The 22,830-nt window shown below is 53.6% G+C and overlaps 1 protein-coding gene across 4 annotated transcripts in view; it reads left to right on the forward strand.

Annotated features, from left to right (window-relative positions):
* ATP13A4 (ATPase 13A4) overlaps positions 1-22,830 on the forward strand; it is a 35,853-nt gene that overhangs the window by 6,007 nt on the left and 7,016 nt on the right. Inside the window, exons 2-22 of one of the 4 annotated variants that reach the window (XM_081329411.1) lie at positions 693-866; positions 1,866-1,997; positions 3,071-3,141; positions 3,234-3,314; positions 4,363-4,432; positions 6,672-6,806; positions 8,155-8,227; positions 9,739-9,870; positions 12,274-12,447; positions 12,956-13,113; positions 14,180-14,368; positions 16,249-16,310; positions 17,782-17,932; positions 18,538-18,615; positions 19,697-19,850; positions 20,513-20,624; positions 20,876-21,000; positions 21,530-21,696; positions 22,137-22,244; positions 22,341-22,420; positions 22,530-22,572. In XM_081329411.1, the coding sequence (XP_081185537.1) occupies positions 693-866; positions 1,866-1,997; positions 3,071-3,141; positions 3,234-3,314; positions 4,363-4,432; positions 6,672-6,806; positions 8,155-8,227; positions 9,739-9,870; positions 12,274-12,447; positions 12,956-13,113; positions 14,180-14,368; positions 16,249-16,310; positions 17,782-17,932; positions 18,538-18,615; positions 19,697-19,850; positions 20,513-20,624; positions 20,876-21,000; positions 21,530-21,696; positions 22,137-22,244; positions 22,341-22,420; positions 22,530-22,572 (2,469 nt within the window). The remainder of the gene's footprint in view (positions 1-692; positions 867-1,865; positions 1,998-3,070; positions 3,142-3,233; positions 3,315-4,362; positions 4,433-6,671; positions 6,807-8,154; positions 8,228-9,738; positions 9,871-12,273; positions 12,448-12,955; positions 13,114-14,179; positions 14,369-16,248; positions 16,311-17,781; positions 17,933-18,537; positions 18,616-19,696; positions 19,851-20,512; positions 20,625-20,875; positions 21,001-21,529; positions 21,697-22,136; positions 22,245-22,340; positions 22,421-22,529; positions 22,573-22,830) is intronic. The other 3 variants (XM_081329412.1, XM_081329413.1, XM_081329414.1) reach the window with 3 other exon arrangements.

The raw sequence follows: 22,830 nt of genomic DNA on the forward strand, positions 1-22,830 counted from the left end.
TGCCTTAGCAGGGGGTTGGACTAGATGACCTCCAAGGTCCCTTCCAACTTATTATTATTATTATTATTATTATTATTATTATTATTATTATTATTATTATTATTATTATTATTATTATCATCATCACTGGTTAGAGATAGACAAGAGTCAAGGGAATTCAAGGGAAGTTGGACTTTGTTTGCTTCTGGCTACATAGGGATGCTAGGTTGATTCCTCTGTTGAAAGAAAACTCTTCTTCGGGGTCCAGTCCAAGCCGGGAATAAACCAAACGGAGACTGCTTTAGGAAGAAGGTTATAATTTATTGAAGAGCAGAGCTGGACATGCTCAAACGCTCAGGTCAAAGTTCATGCCACAGGAACAGGAAACAACCTCAAACACAAAAGCCCAGGAAGGTATAAAAACCCACCACTCCCAGCTACATGGGGTCAGCTTTCCCAGAGTCACATTTTTGTCTGTCTCTGCTCTTCGATAAACCACAACCACCTTTCTAAAGCAATCTTCATTTTGCTTATTCCCGGCTTGGACAGGACGCCGAAGAAGACTTTTCTTTCAGCACCTCTGTTGACTCCGGCCCAGGTTCTGCCATCTGTTCTCCTCCAGGTCGATTATTTTGAAAGAGACTTTACCAGGACTGAGCCTTCACGCAGACTGAGTGGGAAGGTTCTCTTCACGGCAAACTCTTTCCTTCCAGGAGGTATTTGGCTACAAGACCCAGGGCTTCCGGAGGGCCCTGTGCCTGGTTGGCTACGTCCTGTCCTGCGGAGGCCTCCTGCTTCTCTTCCACTGGAAACCCGAGTGGGGCGTCTGGGCCAACGGCCAGCCCTGCAGCTTGGAGGAGGCCGACGTGGTGCTGCTCAGAACCACAGTAGGTCCCTCCCTCCTTTCCTCCCCCTCACGGGAGCTTGGTGTCCAAAGGAGAATATTTCTACCTTGGGGGTGGGGGTGGGGGTGGTGGGTGCGGTGAGGGCTCCTGGTGCTCTCTGAGCTTGGTTGTTTTCTTGCAGACCTTTCATAATGCAAAGGAGGTAATGCCGTCAGTGCTAATCATGCTTAACTGCCAAAGAGGGTGAGGAATGAAGGAAAAAGAGAGGAAGGAATTACAGTTTTACATTCCTGGGAAATTATTGAGGTTTCAGAGACTGGGTAGATCTTGCTTTTGATCTGGAACCTCCTTGGTCCTTGAGTCAGTCTCCTCTCCTCACCCGACTCTAAAACGGTGGGCTGGCCAGGGCAGACCCCGTGAAGGGTTTCCAGCAAAAATGGGTCCGGTGGGGGAGAAGATACAAAGAACCGAAGGAACCTGTAAGAGCTGAAGGATCAAGGGCCATGATAATTTGTGTGTTAGTATTTGATTTGGACAGGGAAGGTTTCATAGCTGTCTTGAGTTAAAATCCTAGAACGTTGTTTCCCCAACCTTCTCCATTTTAAGATGTGTGGACTTCAACTCCCAGAATACCCCTGCCAGCCAGTTGGGGTATTCTGGGAGTTGAAGTCCACGCATCTTAAAATGGAGAAGGCTAGGAAGCATTGACCTAGACCAGAGGTCCCCAAACTTGGCAACTTTAAGACTTGTGGACTTCAACTCCCAGAAAAACTCTTACATTTGCCAAGTTTGGGGACCCCTGGTCTCGATGAACGTTCATGCCAACCAGAAGGGGCTCCTATGAAGAAGTCGCTCTGGTGGGCAGGAGGATGGCCAGCTGGTGGTCTGTAAGACTCACCCTGGGACCAACTCCAGGCCGTCTTTGGGTGGATTGGGCAGCTGGTCACTGCAGGTGGCTTTCAGAAAAGAACCTGGCTGTGTTTCTCCTCTTCCTCTGGCCTGTGTTGTAGTCCCTCCACAACTTCTGCTCTCTTTCCCCAGGATGAATTTCAGATTTGCACCCAGAGAAAGGTGACCTGGATCCCTCTGTCTGCCCACGTGAAACCCAGCTCTCTTGCCATGGACGACGAGGAGTCCCTCCTGAACAGGGTCGTTGCGAAACCAGACTTCAAGGTAAAGATGGAATCCCACCATCTCGTGGAGCTCCAGAAGCCTTCAAAAGGGACCGAAGGGCCGGGAGAGCAGATGCAAGGCGGGTGGACTGCTTTTACCACTCAGCCATTCACCTAGGCTTGGAGAACGGCTAGGGGTCCTGACCTTCAGGCCCAGCAGAAAAGGCTGGAGCTGGCCAGAGACAAGTCTTTAATCCTCTTACCGGGCTCAGCCGAGGAGGGGGGCACTGCCAGGCTTCTCCCGTGAGCTGCTGGGAGGTGAAACCAGGACACGACTCTTGCTGGCACAGCAGAGCAGAGACTCCCCGGATACTCTCCCTAGAAGCCCCAGCTCCCATAATACACAGCCATGCTGGTTGGGAGGGAGATGCAGGTGCATTCCACGCCTCGGTGGGGCTCCAGGTTGGAGAAGGGGTCCCCACCTGGCCCCACTGCCAGCTGGAAAACTCCCGCCTTGCTTCTCAGGGTTACGCGGTGACTTTATTGTGTCTGGATGCCTTGAAAAGAAGCTTCTTGGATGAGAAGCAAAGCGGTTTCAAGGAGAAAAACCCCAAGAAAATCCAGTTGCCTTTTGGAAAAAGCACCTTTGCATTAAACGAGTCTGTCTTCTTCCCCAATGGGTCACACACCCCCACCCCCCCGAAACTGGAAGTAAATGCTGGAAACTGACACAAAAAAAATAACCCTTCAGATTTTTCATTCATACGACCGGCGAAAGTTGCAATCAGCCACAAATGCAAGCTGGTTGCCATCTGCCCAAATGTGATCACGTGACTTGTGGGCATCAGAATTTCTTTTTTTTTTTTTGAGGTTCTGATGCCCACAAGTCTGTTGTAACTTTGAACGGTCATTAAGGGGGAGGTCCATTGTAACTGAGTGGTCATTAAGTGAGGAATACCTGTAATGGTTTTTCTTCCCCTCCCTCAAGCTCTCCGGGGCTGTCCCCTCACCCAGCCGGTTCGCCTTTTCCTTAAGCCTAAGGCTCGGCACGTGGCGTGGTGCCCCTTCCAGGCCTGGCAGCAGCGGTGACCCCCGTCCCCTCACCATGCCTGCTGTCCTTGCTTGCCACCACAGGTGCGGTCCCTCCAGGTGCAGAAGATCCGTTTCGCCTGGGACTTCTCTGCTCGAGAGTTTCGGAAAGTCGGGTGAGTCCGGTTTTGACCGCTGGGGAAGGAGGCGCGGCCGAAGGACACCGCCCTCCCTTGTGTACCACCAGCTGGACCCTCTTCCTTTTCAGAGTCCTGGAGGACCACCACAGTTGCCTGGAGATCCATGCCAAGTTTGGAGCAGGGCTGACAAGCCCCGAGCAAGAGCTGAGGTATTCCCGTTCAGCAGGGCCAGCACACGCCTGATTGGGCAGAAAGCCGTGTTTGTGTTCACGGGTCTTTTGTGGCTCGATGTGTGGAGAATCTCTTTGCACATGAGGACCACCAGGCCACCTTCACCCACAAGGCGGAGGGTGTCTGCCGTTGCCTTTATGGGAGTACAGTCCCCCTGAAGTTTCTCCACCGAGAATCCACATAGACGTGTCCTGGTGGGTTTCTCGCTTGTGGAGGTGGTATGGCCATGCCTGGCTGCCCAGCCCCCTCAGCATCTCCCCACCCCCCCAGGCAAGTGCCCCTCACAGGCCAAGGCCTTTTCCAGACACGGGGGCCCTTCTCTACTACCTGTGTCGAGCCTCTTGCTCAGCTTCGGCAGGCCTCCGCTGGTTTGCAGTTGCTCCTTCCACTTATTTATTTGTGTTGATGCGTTTTAATCTGAAGGTTCATACTGAAGTGTTGTAATCTGAGGCGTTACCAAGAGAAGATAATCTCTGTAGCTCAGGGTTGAATTGTGGGGTCCTGGGTGCTCTCTGAGCTTGGGTGTTTTCTTGCAGATGTTTCATGACCCAAGTTAAGTAACATCATCAGTGCTAGAAACTTCACCAGAAATATTACCTACTTGGGTCATGAAACATCTGCGAGAAAACACCCAAGCTCAGAGAGCACCAGGTTTGAGGTGGGACCTGCTGACAGCCCCTTGGACAGCATTTTGAATCAGAGCTGGGGTATAAAAACACAGGTAGATCAAGGAAGTTATGGGGCAGCTCCTTGCTCCCAGAGGTGGGGGGCACTTCTCATTTGGGGAGGACCTGGCGATACCTTCCAGGCCCTCCAAGGACGGGCTCTGCTTCAGGAGACAAAGGCACACCTGGCAGCAGAGGCCACCCCGAGCCCAACTCCAGGCATGGGGAAGAGCTGTTGGGGAAAATCAGGTCTCCTCTTCCCGGAGCAAAACAAGCACCGGGGCTCTGCAAAGTCCGAAAGGGCTTCGGTGCTGGCCTTGGAGGGGGACCCTGAGGTCATCTCTCCCTTCCCTGTCCACAGGAGAGAAATCTGTGGCCCCAACGCCATCGACATTGACGTCACGCCCATCTGGAAGCTGCTGGTCAAGGAGGTACTTCCCTTTCTGTGGATGAGCTTCTCTGGCACGTTCTGCGAGCGTGTCTTGGGCTTCCCTTTCATCCCCACGCCTCCTAGGCATTCCTTGGTGGTTCTGCACACCGGCCCTCGGTGGACCTTCTTCAGAGGGCAGGAAATAATGGCAGCTGCTTCCTCCTTGGAGACAGTCTCCTGTCTGGCTTTGTTCACTGTCCACCTGGCAGCAGGCAAACACTTTGTCTTCCTCGTCCCCAGCCGCCCTTTGGCTGCCGGAAGTACTGGGAGCCTGCTAGAACTGCCAAGGGGAGGCCTTCTTGAAGTCTCCACACCAGCAGCTTTTTCCTCCTCTTGCGGCTTTAGAGAGGGCAACCTGCAGTTTTTCTGCAGCATGGCCCATTTCTAAGGGTTTATTTGACTGCTGTCTTCACCAGCTTTGCTCCTGACCTGTTAAAATGTCCAGATCTAGCCTGCCCAGCTGTTCCAGACTGTGAGGTTCCTGACATCCCGGGGCATCTTCTGATCGTGTTCACTTTATGAGCTCACGGCTCGTTGCTCCTCCGCTTCTCAAAATGGACACACAAGTCAGAATAACAGAATAACAGAGTTGAAAGGGACCTTGGAGGTTTTCTAGTCCAACCCCTTGCCCAAACAGGAGATCCTCTACCATTCCAGACAGGTGGCTGTCCGGTCTCTTCTTAAAAACCTCCCGTGATGGAGGCACCCACAACGTCTGGAGAGAAGCCGTTCCCCCGGTTTATCGTTCTCACCGTCAGGAAGTTTCTCCCTAATTCTGGGTTGCTTCTCTCCTTGATGAGTTTCCATCTGCTGCTTCTTGTCCTGCCCTCTGGCGCCTTGGGGAATAGGTTGACCCTCAGTCTTCTGGGCGGTGGTCATCCTCACCACCGGGGCCAAAGAATTTTCAGCCCTGTGGATTGATGCGCCTTCCCTGAAGCGGCTCAGATGATCTCTGCACTGAGGCCTCCCAGCCACCTTTCTGCTCATTGCCAGAGAAAGAACGAGAGAAGTTGGGTGGGTAATGGCGGGGGGGGGGGGAGAAGGGGGGCTCCTACCAATTCAGCTCAGCCAGAGAAGGTTCCCTTCTGGGGACAGCCTCCATAGGTGCCAAGCCGGCTGAGCAGCCAGGCGGAGGATCCCTGGCATAATCACGGCAAAGCTACGTTTCCTGCCGCTTTTTGAGAGCCAGATTAGCAGCTCAGTCAACAAAGGATTTATTCAGCCAGAACATTCTGTCTTTTCTGGAGTAGCAATTCCTGTTTCTGCCGCCCTGGGCAATTCCTATGAAGATTTTCTGAAGGCGGTCAAGCCATTTAATCTTAATTAAAATTCTGCTTGCAAAAAGGCCCCAAGAGATTCCAAATTAATTCCTCTCCTTTGAGCCACAGGGAGGATGTGAAGTGAGGGACGCAGCCCCTCTACTCAGCCATGCTGGCGGGGCTGTCGGAGGTCCACGTGGCTTTGGCACAGCTGCAGGGGCAACAGGAGGCTGTCCCTCCTGGGAAATGATGCTCTGCCCTTTGGCCAGGCACGGGGTCAAGCATTGTGCTCCGTCAGAGCATCCACAAGGTCTGGAGGCAACTTCTGTTCCACTGGTTGATTGTCCTCACTGTCAGGAAATTCCTCCTTAGTTCCAGGTTGCTTCTCTCCTTGATGAGTTTCCATCCGTTGTCTTTCCTTCTCATGCTTTGGAGGATAGATTGACCCTCCCCCTTCTTTGTGGCTGACCCTCAAATATAAGAAGAAAGCTATCATGTCACCCCCAGTCCTTCTTTTCTCTAGACCACAGGTCTGCAACCCGCGGCTCCGGAGCCACATGCGGCTCTTTCAGCCATCTCCTGCGGCTCCCAGTCCTCTGCCATGTGCAGTCCAAAAAAAAAAAGTGGGACTAAAAAAGTTCAACCAATCAATTCAAATATGCAGGGTAGGTGCATATCTCCCCTTGGCTCCACTCTTCAGTCAAACCCTGTTCTGCATGTACGCGCATGCGCACACATTTTTTGCGGCTCCCAGTTTTTCTTTTTGTGAGGGAACCGGTTCCGAGTGGCTCTTTCACTGTTTCAGGTTGCTGACCCCTGCTCTAGACAGACCCAATTCCTGCAACGGTTCTTCGTATGTTTTATCCTCCAGCCCCCTAATCATCTTTGTTGCTCTTCTCTGCACTCTTTCCAGAGCCTCAGCCTCTTTTTTGCTTTGTGGTGACCTAGCCTAACCCCCTGGTGCCTTCTTCCCTTCCCCAGGTGCTCCATCCATTTTACATCTTCCAAGCCTTCAGCGTCTGCCTGTGGTTTGCAGAGAATTACACTGAGTATGCTGTGGCCATAATCGTCATGTCCCTCCTTTCCATTTCACTCACTGTGTATGACCTCAGAAAGGTGAGCACCTCCCGGTCCCTCCCTGGTCACCCAAATGTCTTCTCATCACCCGCCTGAGGCATTGATTGGCAGCTAATTGGTTCATTCTGTCTCATCTTCCTGGCAAGCCCTGCCCTGATGCTGCCGCTGCCCAGGATTTGCCCGGCCTTACAACAGCTGAAATGCACGGATCATCTGGTGGGGTTGGAGCCTTGGGGGAAGCAGCCAGGTGCTTCCTGGTTCGGGATGAATGTTGCCAGCTGCTCCAGGGGTTCCCCGGCATTTGTGGGGCAGTTCCTGGTGGGCTACTGCGAACAGGAGGTGACCTGGGTTGAACAAAATTGCTCCAAAGATCCTGGAGAGACCCTGGGTTTACCAGGAAATTCTAAGAGACAAAGCAGCACGAGTGAACCTTGAAGAAGGCAAGGTGTGAACTTCACCAGACCTGGAGGTTGAAAGCCAATTCAAGGCTGCCTCCTCCTCCTTCTTCTTCTTCTTCTTCTTCTTCTTCTTCTTCTTCTTCTTCTTCTTCTTCTTCTTCTTCTTCTTCTTCTTCTTCTTCTTCTTCTTCTTCTTCTTCTTCTTCTTCTTCTTCCTCTTCTCCTCCTTCTCCTTCTCCTTCTCCTTCTCCTTCTCCTTCTCCTCCTCCTCCTCCCCCTCCCCCTCCCCCTCCCCCTCCCCCCTCCCCCTCCTCCTTCCTCCTCTTCCTCCTCCTTCTCCCCCTCCTCCCTCCTCCCTCCTCCCTCCTCCCTCCTCCCTCCTCCCTCCTCCCTCCTCCCTCCTCCCTCCTCCCTCCTCCCTCCTCCCTCCTCCCTCCTCCCTCCTCCCTCTTCTCTCCTCCCTTCTTCTTCTCCTCCCTCCCTCCTCCCTCCTCCCTCCTCCCTCCTCCCTCCTCCCTCTTCTCTCCTCCCTTCTTCTTCTCCTCCCTCCCTCCTCCCTCCTCCCTCCTCCCTCCTCCCTCCTCCCTCCTCCCTCCTCCCTCCTCCCCTTTCCCCTACCTTTATCCCTACCCCTACCCCCACTTTCCTTGCCTTTATTTTCCAGGAACTCAGGAAGATCCCTTCGCAGATGCTTCCCACATGCCATTCCTTCTGTGGGCTGGGGTGTCTCTTATATGGCTGCACCTCTTCCTCCTCTGTGTCATGGTTCTGATAAATGAGACAGATCAAACAAAATGCAAACATTGTTTATCTAAAAAGTCTTAATAATAAAAACATTATTGTTTTCATTTACTCTCTGATCTCTCCAGGATATTCCAATAGACCATTCCATGTTAGCTGCTGGCACCTTTCTAGCACCTTGCCCACCTGCCCACCGGTTGGCAAGTCCCCCTCTTTCCTGATCCGATTCTCCCTTTCCTTCCATGCAGCAATCTGTGAAGTTGCACCAGCTGGTGGAATCCCATAATAGTGTCCTGGTCAAGGTGTTCAGCAAAGAGACAGGTAAGGCAGCCCAAGAGGACTCCGTTGTCCACTTTGTCTGTGTCTGAGCCAGGGACCAGGGAGAGCCCTGAGGGTGTTACAAAATTGAGTTCAAACCACTCAAAGTAGAGTTTCCCAAAATAGAGTTTATTCTTGCCTTGTTCAGATAAAGAGCAAGGTAAGCGTGCAATTAAGCTTAATCAGTTCCTTTATATTTATACACATACAGCATATATGTATTGCTTGTCTAATTTCAAAGTTAGCTTACTATAATCAGCTGTACCCAACGAGGCTATACAAATAACGATGCCCAACGAGGCTACTCAAGCTGCTGTAAGTATTGTTGTCCAACTAGGGTACTGTCAAGGCTGACTCAGATTTTGCAATTCTTCTTGCAGCTTGACAACCAAAACAGAAGGGGGGGGGTGTGGAATTCCCGGGGGGGGGCGGTTGGGAGGGGCCGAGGGATCCAAGCCAGCCGGCCCAGCCTGAAAAAGTTCCTACACTTCAATATTATGTGATGAGAACTTTTTGAACAGCGCAGACTGTTTCTCAAAACACAAAGGATGTGTTGGATGGGTGGACAATGGACAGTGTGTGTGTGTGTGTGGGGGGGCTAATGGGTAAAAGGGGAATTCACTTACGGCGCTTCCCATGGGAACCTTTAGAATCGTCTTTGCTGCTTCTGTGCCTATCAGTAAAGTTACACGCTTGTAAAATTATGTCCCAGGAGTTTCTTCTTCTGCATATGCCAATGGGACGGTTGACAGCTACACATTCACACAATACTCACATACACTCTCAGGGCATGCCCTGCGCCAACAAGTGTCGTCTCCCACTTCGGAGTTCTGGGTTCATTCCAGGCTTCTCTCCATACCCAGCTTGGTTACTCAGAATTCGTGTGTATCTTGACCCGGTCACGTCAGGGACTGCACATTCTCACTCCCTGTTCCGTGACTCCGTGAAAAAATGCCGTCCATTGCATTCCTTGCACCCACTAAGGTCCCACTTGGTATCATCAGCAACAATTCACTCATAACACACATCCAGCATCAGCGATACAAACATTCCAGCGATGTGGGTTTCCCGGTGGGTTCATGAAACGGCTAGATATGCTTGTATCCTGTGCTCATGCATTATTCTAACGTACTATACATTGTGTATCGTATTTGTTATACATTCGTAGCACATAACATGCAATGTGTAACAAGGAGGCATGGGGCAAGAACCGGAACTTTCTAGACCCCTCATCAGCTGCAGAGCTGCGGGCGAGTGGCCTACCCGGAAGAGGCAGCAGCTTCGGGGGGCCCCATTCCTGCGTGAGGAGCAGCACCTCAAAGGCAGGAGCTAAGCTGTCCAGCTAGAATGGGACCACAGACGGCCTGGTAGAGCCGGCGAAGGAGGCAAAGCACGGCCTTCCTTGGGCTTAGCCCCAGTTGGGGGAGACCCGAAAGGCCACAACACGAATGCTGCCTGCCGTTGCAGCAAGACTGCAGAGGCCCCCCCCCAAAGACCCTCTTTTTTTCTGACAGGCACCCAGGAGGTGGAATCCCGCCATTTGGTGCCCGGAGACACCCTGATCCTGGACGAGGGCAAAAGCCTGCTGCCCTGCGATGCCCTCCTGCTCAGTGGCCAGTGCATTGTGGATGAAGGCATGCTGACGGGTGAGCGGTGCCAGTTGGATGGCTCTCCCCGTCCCCCAAGAACAGGTCCACAAGTGAAAGTTCAGTTGAGGGGGTTTATTGTTAAAAGCCTCTGCCTAATTAACCAGACTTTTTGGGTGCTCCATGACTGGAGGCTTTCCAAAAGAGACAAGACAAACTTTTGTCTGAAATGTGCTGGGAACCTGCTGCTTGCTGCTGCAGCCGGGTTGAGAAATTAGCTGCTGGTGAAGCTGGGCAGAGGCTGCTCCTGCCCAGGGTTGGCGCCCATGAAAGAAGGACACAGAGATCTCTCGGGGGAAGGGCCCCGCTGCTCCTGGGATGCACCCTGGATGCTGGACACTCAACCACGAGGAGCAGTGGACCTTGTTTATTTATAGCAAAAGCAACCAATCACATTTTATTGTTATTCAAATAGACCAATCATGGTTACACATGTGTTCTTCTAAACTATCCTAAATGGACATAGGTGTTAGAGGTAGATTCAAATACAGTAATGACCAATCATTTGCAGGAGGCGTCAGAATTTGCCTTAAATGGAATAGCCAATGGTGTGAAGGAATACTGTGATTATGCCCTTATCTGGCTGTAGCCAAATGGCCTCTCTCCTAGGTTTCTTTGTTTTCTGGGTTTATGGCTTACTTCCTTACACATGGTTCACTGAAGACTTTCCATGGTAGAAAAGAACTAGCCAGAAAAGTACTAGCCAGCTTCATGTATAGGAACAGAGATCATGGTTATTCCAACAGAAATGATATGGGGCCTCCTACTTGAGGAGGGGGCTGGACTAGAAGACCTCCAGGGTCCCTTCCAAATCTATTATTCTATGTTCTAGAAATCTTCTCAACTCACAATTTGCACCTGCTAGGAGTTAGATAAGGGTCAATGGCAGTCAAGGGAGGTTGGACTTTGTCCGCTTGTGGCTACGTAGGGATGCTAGGCGGACCCCTCTTTTAACTCCACCCCCTTCCCCCGGCCAGGTTCTGCCACTCCTTCCCCTACAGGAATATGGTCACGTCCTTTACTCTTTTTGTCATTTTAGTATACAATGTATTATAGGTGACCCGTATGAATGAACCTATGCTATTAACATTCTTAGTAGATAACCCCAAAATCACAATAAAAATGCAATCAGGCAAAGTGGACATATGAGCCTTGGTGGAGCAGTGGGCTAATGGCTCCTTAAGTAACACCAGCTGCCTGCAATTAGTGCAGGTTCGCATCCCACCAGGCTCAAGGTTGACTCAGCCTTCCATCCTTTCGAGGTAGGTAAAATGAGGACCCAGATTGTTGGGGGCAATTAAGCTGACTTTGTAATAATGCCGCTTGGGTGTGTGTGTGAAAGCCCTAATAAGCAGGCATATACATAGAATGAAGGCTACTGCTAAGCTTGTAAGCCGCCCTGAGTCTTCGGAGAAGGGCGGGATATAAATGGAATTAAAGTAAAAAAAATAAATAAATATTCTGGTACAGTACGGAGACAGGAAGCACAGCAGCAAAAGCAGCAACACCAACAAAATGTGGGTCAGGAAAAGTGGATCCTCAATTCTGACCTGCTGGATAGAAAGAAGGAAACTTGCATTACAGAATCTCTGTAGCTCAGGGTTGAACTGTGGGGTCCTTGTTGCTCCCTGAGCTGGGTGGTTTTCTTGCAGACGTTTCATCACCCAACAAGGCAATATCATCAGTGCTAGAAGGGAGAGGGGTTTGTGGGGAGGAGGAGGAGGAGGAGGACTGTAGGATCCTTGTTGCATTGTGAGTTTGGTGGTTTTCTTGCAGACGTTTCATGACTCAGCTAGGGAACCTCATCAGTGCACTGCAATTTCTGCAAGAAAGCCACCAAGCTCAGAGAGCACCAAGGATCCCAAGGAATCATCTTCAGGTTTGCCCAGGAGCAGGCAAGGGCAGCCTTGCATGGTCTTCCCCAGGGCAGCCTCTGCCTTGACGGGCTGGCGGGGAGCCTGGAGAGGAGAAGGCCTCTCTGTCCTTGGCTTCCAAAGACTCACCAAACTCTCCCCGACAATAGTCCACCGATTTACGGGCTGAAAGGCTGAACGTGGAAGCAGGCCCAAGTGCTTCCTGGAGGAGGAGAACGTGGCCCTCAGCTGGGTGGTGAATTTGGCCCGTTTTTGCCTCCACTCAGCTTGGCTGTCTCAGGCATGTCTGTCATGGTTTCTGTAAAGTCGCAACAGAAACACTGCTGCATAATTCTGCTTTCCCACTTTCAACACACGAGTGTGGGTCAAGAGCAGGGCAACCTGAGAACCCAACTTTTATTTAAAAAAATGTCATGACTGCACACACGTGCACACAGAGGACGGCTCCTCCCGCGCCTGTCTGCCCTGGGGTCGTGGGTGTGTGTGTGGGGGGGGGCAGGGCTGACCCTCCGTCTCCTGCCTCCTCCAGGGGAAAGCCTTCCCGTCACCAAGACCAGCCTGAGCCGTGACTGCAAGAGCGCCCAGCCGTGGCATCTCAGCTCCTCCGAGGACAGCAAGAGGCACCTCCTGTTCTGCGGGACGGGCGTCATCCAGGCGAGGGGAGACGATGGTGGACCTGCAAGGGCTGTCGTGCTGCGGACCGGTGGGTGAACAGGCATGGGGTATTCTGAGAAAGGTGTACGGTGGACAGTGGAAGGTGGACAGAAAGCTCCCCTCCCCCCCAAAACCTGGACTCTTCTGGAAGGGATCCCCTCTTCACTCCCTTCATTAAACGGCCTGATTCTGGCATCCATTCGGTCAGGATGTGGGGGGCATTCAGGGTCTTGCTCTGGACATCCAACCCTCCTCCAGGTGTCTTCTGAAGTGGCCTTCAGCCACAGATGTCCAGAGTGACCCTGCAGTGGCTTGGGAAGTTTCAAACTCGTGAGGTAGCTATGAGTCATGTCCAGCACCTGTAAAAGGCTGGGAAAATCTGTCCTTCAGTCTGGTCTCTGATCTGCTACCTTCCTCTTCCTCCACCTTGTCTCCCCGCTAGGCTCTGCAGGAACCGAGCAATAAACCTGTAAGCCCAACCTGTCTTCCCTTACCCCTCCCCCATCCTTGGGAGGTATCTAACCGTAGCTGCTCCTCTCTCTTCTTCACCACCTCAGGTTTCAACACAGCCAAGGGAGACCTGGTGAGGTCCATCCTGTATCCCAAGCCGATGAACTTCCGCCTCTACCGAGATGCCATGCAGTTTCTCTTGTGTCTCGTCGTGATGGCTGGCATCGGAATGGTCTACGCTGTCTGTGTCTTTGTAATCAATGGGGTGAGCAACAGGGGGCATGGCAGAGGCTGCCCCGGGGCTTCTGGAGGGGGCATATGTGGAAGCCCCTTCCTTGCTCGGTTAATCCTGCTGGTGGCTCTACATACAAATCCACGGTTCAAGCAACGGTTCAGAATCCATAAGTGCTGCAGTTATCATAGCTTTAGTCTAGAACAGGGGTATCCAACCTTGGCTATTTTAAGAGTTGTAGACTTCAACTCCCAGGAAGTTGAAGTTGGCTGGGAAATTCTGGGAGTTGAAGTCCACAAGTCTTAAAAGTGGACAAGCTTGGGCACCCCTGGTCTAGAAGGATCTAGATAAAGGCTAAGGTCTATCCACCAGATTGGATAAAGAGGAGGCACTGCAGACCCCTTCCCTTAAATTTGCCATCTAGTGGGACCTGAGAAGGGGGCCCTTTCCATAGTAGCCCCCGCCCACTGGAGCCATTTTCCCCTTGAGATCTGCTAGGCCCTCTTAAATCTTCTAGAAAGCCATCAAAGCCTTCCAGTCAAGTTGATGCCTGAGGAACTGTACAGATGAATGGGTGTAAGGTGCCTGATTCATCTTGATTTTTTATTATTTTTTATTGATTTTATTATTGTTATTAGTGACCCAGAGCTGTGTTCCACTTTCAAATTTGCCAGGAAAATTGCAGGGCTGGTTTTTCCACGACACCAGGAATCGACCCAAAGGCACCCATAATAAATAAACAAACACATCCATCCATCCAACCATCCATCCATCCTGATTCTAGTGTGAGACATTGATTGGATCCATCCGTTTTTGGTTCTCTCGGCCAATTCACCTGTGACCTTTGGATGTTTCAAACGACCATTCCCACAATTGCATGTTATTGGCCAGGCTGGCTTGGGCAGAGGAAAGTTATAGTCCAAAACATCTGGAAGGCAGCTGGTTGCCTCCTTGGTCTTCCCTGCAAGATGACTTGTCAAGGATTTCCCTGGCAGGGGGATGAAAGCTGCTTGAGCACCCACCTCCACTGGCATCTAGGCACGGCTTCTCTGCCTGACCTTGCTGACTGCCACCCTCCTTACTTCCACCTGTCCCTTAGCAAGAGGCAGGCGAGGTGGTGAAGAAAGCCCTGGACGTCATCACCATCGCCGTGCCGCCAGCTCTGCCTGCTGCTCTGACCACGGGGATCATCTACACCCAGAGGAGGCTGAAGAAAAAGGGGATTTTTTGCATCAGTCCCCAGAGGATTAACGTATGTGGCCAGCTGAACCTCATCTGCTTCGACAAGGTGAGTGTTTTCATTCTCAAGGGAGCTACGAATTTCAGCTTGACGGTGCTGGGAGACAAATGCAGTGGATGACAACAGGATGCTGGGTATCAACAATTCTGAAGGCTTGTGAGTCAAAGTTCTTCAATCCTTGGCTTAGTGGTAGGAAGGATGGCGAACTGGTCGGGAAGACTCTTTGTCACCCAGTGGCCCTGTCTAAGGAGGAGATGACCAGGCTGAGCCCGAGGGAGGGAAGTGTCAAACGCGTCATCACTCTTGAGTCCCTTCGGGGTCACAGGAGATCTAAGTCCAGCCCTCCTTGAATTCTCTGGACTCTTCTCTGCCGCCCACTTGCTTTGACCATTAGTAGTTCAGACTCTTGTAGAGAACTTTAGTATACAATAAACCTATATTCATTTGAACTGACTGGACACACTCCTGATTTCCTATCTTTCAGAGAAGGAGAGTAACCATTTAGGAAAGACGAGAGGGGTGATGCCTTTTGAGGCTGCTGAGATGTGTTGTCAACTCATTTTGCTGACCAAACTGCTCATGTGCAGAACCTGAGCTGGTGGCTGAGGCAGCCTGGTGACATGAGGTCACCTGCTCCCCTGCCCTGAAGTGCTTTATATAGTAGATGGTAACCCTCATCTTGAATTGCTCCACAAGAACACTAATGCCGATGCATGCCAAACTACGCAATTACACTCAAGATTGCACAAATTGCCATGTTTTGCCACAGCTTCTGAGCAGTCTTCAAGGGCAGCCCCATGTAGAATGCATTGCACTGAAGTGTGATTGTTGGTGAGCAGAGACCCCAGGCTAGGAACAGACCCAATTGGTGCATGAGGGCAGTCTGCGCAAAGACCCCCCCCTGGCCATAGCTGGCTACTGTCTTTGGGGAGCAGCTCAGGGCCCCAGGAGGCCCCCCAGATTACACACCAATTCTCTCCACACCCTGTGAAGAGTTGAAGTCAAAAAGAAGACCAGAGCTTTCTGCTTAAGGAATTGCCCAAGACTTTTTAAAAATAATCTAACCACTTAAATTGGACACTTTTAGGGAATTATGTTTTAAGATTTCATGAGAACTGTTTGGAGTTTGTTAAACTGGGGGAGAGCACACGTTATGCGGCACAGTATAATTACCAAGGGGTCCCAATGGGCCCTTGGGGTGCCGATTTTGATCTGGAAGGCTTCGATCAGTGCTGTCCTCCAGGTGGTTGTTCAGTCACTAAGTCATGCCAGACTTTTTGTGACCCCATGGATCACAGCATGCCGGGACCCCTGTCCTTCCTTCACTCTCTCTTGGAGTTTCCCCAAATTCACCTTTGTTGGGTCGATGACCCTACCTAGCCATCTCACCTCTGCCCTCCTTTGGCCTTCCGTCTTTCCCAACATCGGGGTCTTCTCCCACATGTCCTCATTTGGTAGCCAAAGTATTTGAGCTTCAGCTTCAGAGTCCGTCCTTCCAAAGGACAGTCAGGGCTGTCAAACTACATTTCCCATCACAGCCAACCCGTAAGACCTGCCAGCCGTTCAAAGGAGGCAGAGCAGGAAACCAACTCCACAGGAAGAGGAGAGCCATCTTTATGGAGGCAGTCTCCAGTCACCTTGCAAGTCTCCCCTCCCTTTTCTACCCCTTGACCTGAGTAGGGGGGAGCCACTCTGAGTGCTTTTCCCGTGCTCTCCCACCCCTGGCCTTTGCGCCTGCTTCTTCTGCACCTGTTGCGCTAACAGCTTCCAGAGCCTCCCGCAAGGTCGCCCATCCACGTGGTGCAAATATTAGGTTGGAAAGCTCAGGAGGGCTGGAGGGCACACGAAGCACCTTTGCCCTGTTCCCTGACTCTGCCTTCCTGTTTCCTCCTTGCCTTGACCCGGGCACCTGGCGGCCCCCCTGGCAGACGGGCACCCTCACGGAAGACGGGTTGGACCTCTGGGGCATCGTCTTGGCTGAAGGAAAGAGGTACCCAGCTCTGGATTTCTGCTCTCCCGCATTTCTTTTTTTATTTAAAAAAATCGGTTGATATATTTGAGAAGTGGAACGTACCACAACGGGGTCATAAGAATTTCCATTGCTAAGCGATGCAGTGGAACAATCACATTGCTCAGGAATGGAAATATTGGCTCCCATTGTTCAGATTATCCCCAGTTGAGTCACGCCCAATTATAAAACTGTTTTTGCAGCGGTTGTTAAGTGAATCAAGATTTCCCCATTGGCTTGGTTTGTTGGAAACCCGCCAGGAAGGTTACAAGTGGAGGTCACGTGACCCCGGGGATGCTGCAGCCAACATGAATGCATCCTGAGTGCCATATCCTCAAACTGAGATCATGTGACCCTGGGGATGCTACAGCCGAAGTCATAGGCAAACGGCCTTTTTCAGTGCTGCCATAAGTTCACAAAGTTGGTAAACAAATGGTCATAAGCAGTAAACTTGTCTAGTCCAGGGGTAGGCAACCTTGGCTCTTTTATGACTCATGGACTTCAACTCCCAGAATTCCTGAGCCAGCCATGCTGAGGGGAAAGGGAGAGGTTTCCAAGCTGAGCCATGCTGGTTCAGAAATTCTGAGAGTTGAAGTCCACGAGTCATGAGGGGGCCATAGTTTCCCCATGCTGGCTCAGGAATTCTGGGAGTTGAAGTCCACCAGTCATAAAAGAGCCAAGGTTGCCTACCCCTGGGACTCTAGCCAATGTTGGAACCTGGGTAACTATAAATGTCCTGAACCTGCTACCCACTTGACGTCTCTCTGAAATCCAGAGTCTCTGCAGAGGGCAACTTCTGAGCAATCTTATCTGAGATGGAAGCTAAGCAGGCTCAGGCCTGGTTAGCACTTGAATGGGTGACGGGGCTGCCATCTGCTGATGCTAGACTAGAAAGTCCAAAATCACCCAGAAGAAGGCAGTGAAAAGCAACCACAGTGTTACTGCCCAAATCGTGGACCGAGATGTCCATGAAGCCAAGGTTCAGTTGAGGGCATCTACCTTGCACCTCAGAAATTCACTTGTGTGAAACCCCATCATAAGGTCTTCATCTCCCCAGAAGGTGGATCTTGCTCCTCTTCCTCAGGAGCTCCAGGTAGGTTCCAGAACCGCTTCACCTTGCTAAATCCAGGAGGGTTTTTGCTGTGTTCCATCAGATGTTCACAAGATCTCCTTGCCTCCTGGAGGGTTCTCCAAGCAGCTAGACTCGCCACCCAGGGTTTTCCATTTCAGAATGAGGGCACAACAATGCTTGCAAAGCACTGGGGTGTGTGTGTGTGGAGGGGCACAGGTCTTGTAGAAAAATAGCAAGAGCTGAAACACAATTTCTAGGGAGACTCAGAGGCTCAAAACTCAAGGCAACTAAGCATGCCTTCAATGGTGGTCAGTTTCTTGCCTCTGTGGGTCATCTAAGGCAGCTTGTGTAAAAGTGTGTGACTGATTGTCTCCACCCCAGCTTCCAGGAGGTCCATCGCTTCTCTTCTGGCCCGCCGATGTCCTGGGGCCCGGCGTACGCAGCCATGGCCTGCTGCCATTCCTTGATGGTCCTGGACGGGAAGATTCAGGGGGATCCGCTGGACCTCAAGATGTTTGAGGCAACTCACTGGGTGAAGCTCCATGTTGTTCTTTTGGAATTAGACTAAATCTGGGATTGGTCCTGTTGGAGGAAGTCTGGGTGTGTGAACTGAGAGGGGAGCCCGGTCTGCGGGCTGCTTCCCGGTGACATCCTTGGGGCGCCCCCTTTCCTCCGGCCAAACTCAATGCCAATTTACCCCTTTCACCCCTGTGCAGCCACCGTGTCTCTTCCCCGAGTCCATGCTGTTGGCTTCCCCATTAGTTCAAGACCCACAGGGGGGATCTGGCTGAAGCCCCAGGGAGGCCACCTAGGTGGGGATGCCACCACTCAGATGACATGAATGACATCATTGCCTCATTGGATGTTGATGATGTCGCGATGTACCTCCTTTGGCTGGCTCGGGAATTCTGGGAGTTGAAGTCCACCGGTCATAAAGGGGCCATAGTTGCCCACCCCTGCCCTATGGCTACCGACAGGCACAGGTTTCTTTTCCCCACGTCTGACCTTACCGGAACAGCCTATTTCTTGAAGCTCTGTGGCTCCTCTTGTCGACACAACCCCCGTCCACCTTTCAGAAGAGCGTAAGGCCCACCCCTCCTGCTCCGATGTAACCTTTCCTTCCGCTTAAAACCACAGGAACTGGTGGACTCCGTTGGGTGGGAAGGAGGACCAGCGAGTGTTCTGATGGTCAGACCAGGACCTGAAGCTGCGGAGGTAACTGCCCGGCACCTTTGGTCAGCCCTGAGCAGAGAAAAGAATCTCTTCTCTCCCTTGGTGCCTTTACTTATAAATCTGTTCAAACTGGCATCTACCTGGCATTTTGCCCATGTCCCGGCCCAGAGAGGGGGGCCTGCACGCAAGCAGGGATCCGAGGGGCCTCTGGCGGCACCCAGGGACCAAGCCTGGGCGCCATTCGGTCTGATCTTGCCCACCGCCTGGGAGTGGTTGAGAACAGGAAGTCCTGAACGGCTTTCTCTTGGCTCTGTCAAGGTGGGCAATGGGTGCCAGCTGTGTCTGCTTGACGCTTACGGTCCAAGCGGTTGAGCGAGCGATTTTGGGGCCTTCAGTGGATCCACTCTTGGTGCTCAGGGACACCAGCGTGGATCTTCTGCCACTTGGGTATCTACCCAAAGCTTTGGCCAAATCCCCTGCCAGACCGATGGGGTCTCCTTTGAGCAAGGGGAGGGGGCCAAAGCCTCCGTCTGGTTCCCACCTCTGACCAGGCAGAGTTGTTACCCAGTGGGCAGAGGGAGAGCAGAACTGGGGAGCTGGGATGCCAACAGCTGATTTGGGGCTGGGTCACATGACTTGGGGCCATCCAGTAAACCCCATTCTTGGCCAGTCTACTAAAAAGGTTAGGGTCCCCATAACCCAGGGGTCTTCCAATGTGGCCTGGAGCTCACGGTCAAAGCTGGGGGGCACTGGGGGAGGGGGAGACAGTCAGGCCCCGGGAAGAGCAAGCAAGGACCCCACCCCCATGCAATTGTAAGGAAGACCCCGTGTCCCAGCCAAGACCAGGGGCAGGCCTTGAACCCTCTGCACCGCTCCCTCTGGACCCTCGCACCAAGAAAGCCCCCCCCCAACGTGCCTGGCTGAGGAATTCTGGGAGTTGAAGTCCACAAGTCCTCAAAGGGCCACGTTGGAAGACCCCTGCCATAACCACTGACCTGTCAATGTCCCACCATCCCATTCTGCGTTATTCGGACAGGCCAGGAATGGCCGCGCGTGCAGGGCAAGGCCTCCCTCTCTCCTTCTTGGGTTTGGGCGGCCGGCTCAGCTTCTGCCTTTCTCCTAGGTGCCCGTGAAGGGCCTGGCGGTCCTTCGGCAGTTCCCCTTCTCTTCAACCCTGCAACGGATGACCGTGGTGGCCCAGGAGGTCCCCGGGGACGGCCAGGTCTTCATGAAGGGCGCTCCAGAGATGGTGGCCAGTTTCTGCCAGCCAGAGACAGGTGAGTCCTCAGCTGGCATTGCCCTGCCCCACCTTCTGCCCACTGTGCCCGGTTGGGCTGGACAGCAATGGGGGCTGCAGAGGGAGCCAGAATAGCCGTCTTCCAGTATCTGAGGGGCTGCCACAAAGAAAAGCAGGGGAGGGGGTGTCAATCTGTTCTCCAAAGCACCAGAGGGCAGGACAAGAAGCAACGGATGGGAACTCACCAAGGAAAGAAGCAACCTGGAATTAAGGAGAAACTTCCTGACAGAACAATTAACCGGTGGAACTGCTTGACACCAGAAGTTGTGGGTGCTCCATCACTGGAGGCTTTCAAGGAGAGACCGGACTGCCAGTTGTCTGAAATTAGTATAGGATCTCCTGCTTGAGCAAGGGGCTGGACTAGAAGACCTCCAAGGTCCCTTCCAACTCTGTTCTTCTGAGGCTGTGCTCCGGCTAGCAGTTGGGGCGGAGGGGGGCTCTGAGCTCTGGAGGGTCTGAGCGGTGGTGGGGAGGGGCTTTCTTGGTGGGACCCCCAGTTTGTGCGAGGGTCCAGAGGGAGCGGTGCAGAGGGTTCAAGGCCTGCCCCTGGTCTTGGCTGGGACACGGGGTCTTCCTTACAATTGCATGGGGGTGGGGTCCTTGCTTGCTCTTCCCGGGCCTGACTGTCTCCCCCTTCCCCAGTGCCCCCCAGCTTTGGCCGCCAGCTCCAGGGCTGCACTTCCCAGGGCTTCCGAGTCATTGCACTGGCCCACAAGCCTCTGCAGGAGGGAAGGCCGGTTGCCTCCCTGAGCAGGTAAGGGGCTGGGGGGCCCAGCAGGCGGCACAGGGGCGGCCGGGGAGCGGGCCCTCGAGGCAGCCCAGCCCTGCCTGGCTTCCCAAGCATTGCCGGAGTGTGGCTGCCCCATCTTCCGCCGGGGAGGACGGCCAGCCCTGAGGAGAGACCCTGACCTCAGGCCACCTCGCTCGGTTGCTTGGGGGGACAGGAGCTTTCTGGGGGGGGAGGACCCTCCTGTCACCCCTCCCCCCTCCCTCTCCTCTGTCCAGGGAGGAGGTGGAGTCCGGCCTGACCTTCCTGGGCCTGCTGGTCATAGAGAACCGCCTGAAGAGCGAGAGCAGGCCAGCCCTGCAGGAGCTCAGCCAGGCCCGCATCCGGAGCGTGATGGTCACGGGTGAGTCCGCCTTCTGGGCCAGGCAGCCGGAAGCCGGAGCAGCCCCTGGCTCTGTTGCCGGGGAGACCGTCCACCCAGCATCCTTCGCAGGATCCTGGTTTGTGATTCCGGGATGCTGGGGTACGTCTGGGGGGGAGGGGCTTCCAGTGAGTCTCAAAACCAGACCCCCTGAGCAGGGATACCTCTGCCAGGATCCCCTTCACATCTCTTCCTAGAGGGTTTTCTTTCTTTACCACCACATATCCCATGCTTCCCTTCCTTCGCGACTGCCTGAGGACCAAGGGAGTCCCATGGGGGATGTTGCAATGACTGATGGGAACTTTGGGGTAGCAAAACTCTGGTGCTGGCAGAGGCATCGCCTTCTGTGCGAGGAAAGGGGTGGCGGGCCTCCCTCTGGCACCCAAGGGGTGCCCTTCTGCCCAGCGTTGCTGGCCCAACTGCTGAAGACGAGGCTTGGGGTTGGGCCCTGGACTCCCCCCTCCCCCCAAGCTCCAGGACCGGTTGGCGATGCCGCTTCTTGACTTCCCAGGTGACAACCTCCAGACTGCGATCACCGTGGCCAGAAACGCGGGCATGATCCCCCAGGGCAGCCGGGTGATCCTGGTGGAAGCCGGTGCCCAGCTGGGCCAGCCCTCGGCCTCCGTCAGCTGGCAAGAGCTGGAGGAGCCCAGCCAGGAAGGCAGCAGCAGACCAGAGGTGAGAGGGAGGGGCAGGAGAGAGGGAGGGGCAGGAGCAGCTGGGCAAACCTCTCAGTGGTTGCCCCCCCCCCGTGCCCTCCAGACTCGGTTGGGATGCACCCTCTGGGCATCAAAAGACAGGGCCCAGAGGGAACAACCTGCAGGGTTTATGATCGAGAGAGCAGTGCTGGAGGAGCGGGAGACACCCCCTGCAACCAAAGAGGTATTTGTACATTTCGGCCAAGAGGGAAAATGACACATGCATAAGCAGAAACTCAGATCTCAGCCTGCTTCCTGCCTTTCGGTCGTCTGCAGAGAAGAAGGCTCTGGGAACAAGCAGCTGCTCTGAGGAGAGGTAGCCACAGCCCCCGTCCTGCGCTGCAGGGCCACCTTCCTTGCTTACTGAACGGTCCCGTTTGTCTGATGCTCCCCCCACGCTTCCCCCTTCCTCCTTTGCAGGTGGTGGTTGTGGACCCTCCGCCCGCCGGGGACCGTGGCTTCCACTTCTGCCTCAGTGGCGGCTCCTACGAGGTCTTCAGCCAGCACTTTGGGCAGCTCCTCCCGCAGGTGAGTGCGGAGACCCCAGCCCGGAGGGGAAAGGGCTTGCCCGGCCCCCTTGCTCCTCCCTGTGGCCCCCTGTGAAGCCACGGCTCTCTCCCGCAGCTGCTCCTGAACGGGACCGTCTTTGCCCGGATGTCTCCTGCTCAGAAGGCCCACCTGGTGCAACAGTTCCAGCAGCTGGAGTGAGTGGGGGGCCCTGGGGGCCCCTGAAAGGGAATTGGGCAGAAAGGGGAGCAGCTGCCGGGCTCGCCGGGACTGATGGAAGGGGGGGGGCTTTCTCCTGTCTTCCAGCTACTACGTGGGCATGTGTGGAGACGGAGCCAACGACTGTGGGGTGAGTCTTCCACCGCTGCCAAGCAGGGCGGCACGAGTCTGCCTGGCCGACGGGCAGGGGCAGAGCAGACTCGCCCCCTTGAATGGTGGCACCCTTTGGGGATCACTGGGCCGACAGGGCTGGCTCTCCCCGGCCACGCTCGGGGTGGGGGCGAAGGCAAGCAGGCTGGGCATCTTCACAAAACAATGAGAGGCCGCTGGGTGAAACCACCAGTTAATTCTCACTTGAATCTTGGCTGTTCCGTCCAGGAGCCTCTGC

Source organism: Vipera berus, assembly GCF_964194415.1.
Source record: "Vipera berus genome assembly, chromosome: 5".
Lineage (NCBI taxonomy): Eukaryota > Metazoa > Chordata > Lepidosauria > Squamata > Viperidae > Vipera > Vipera berus.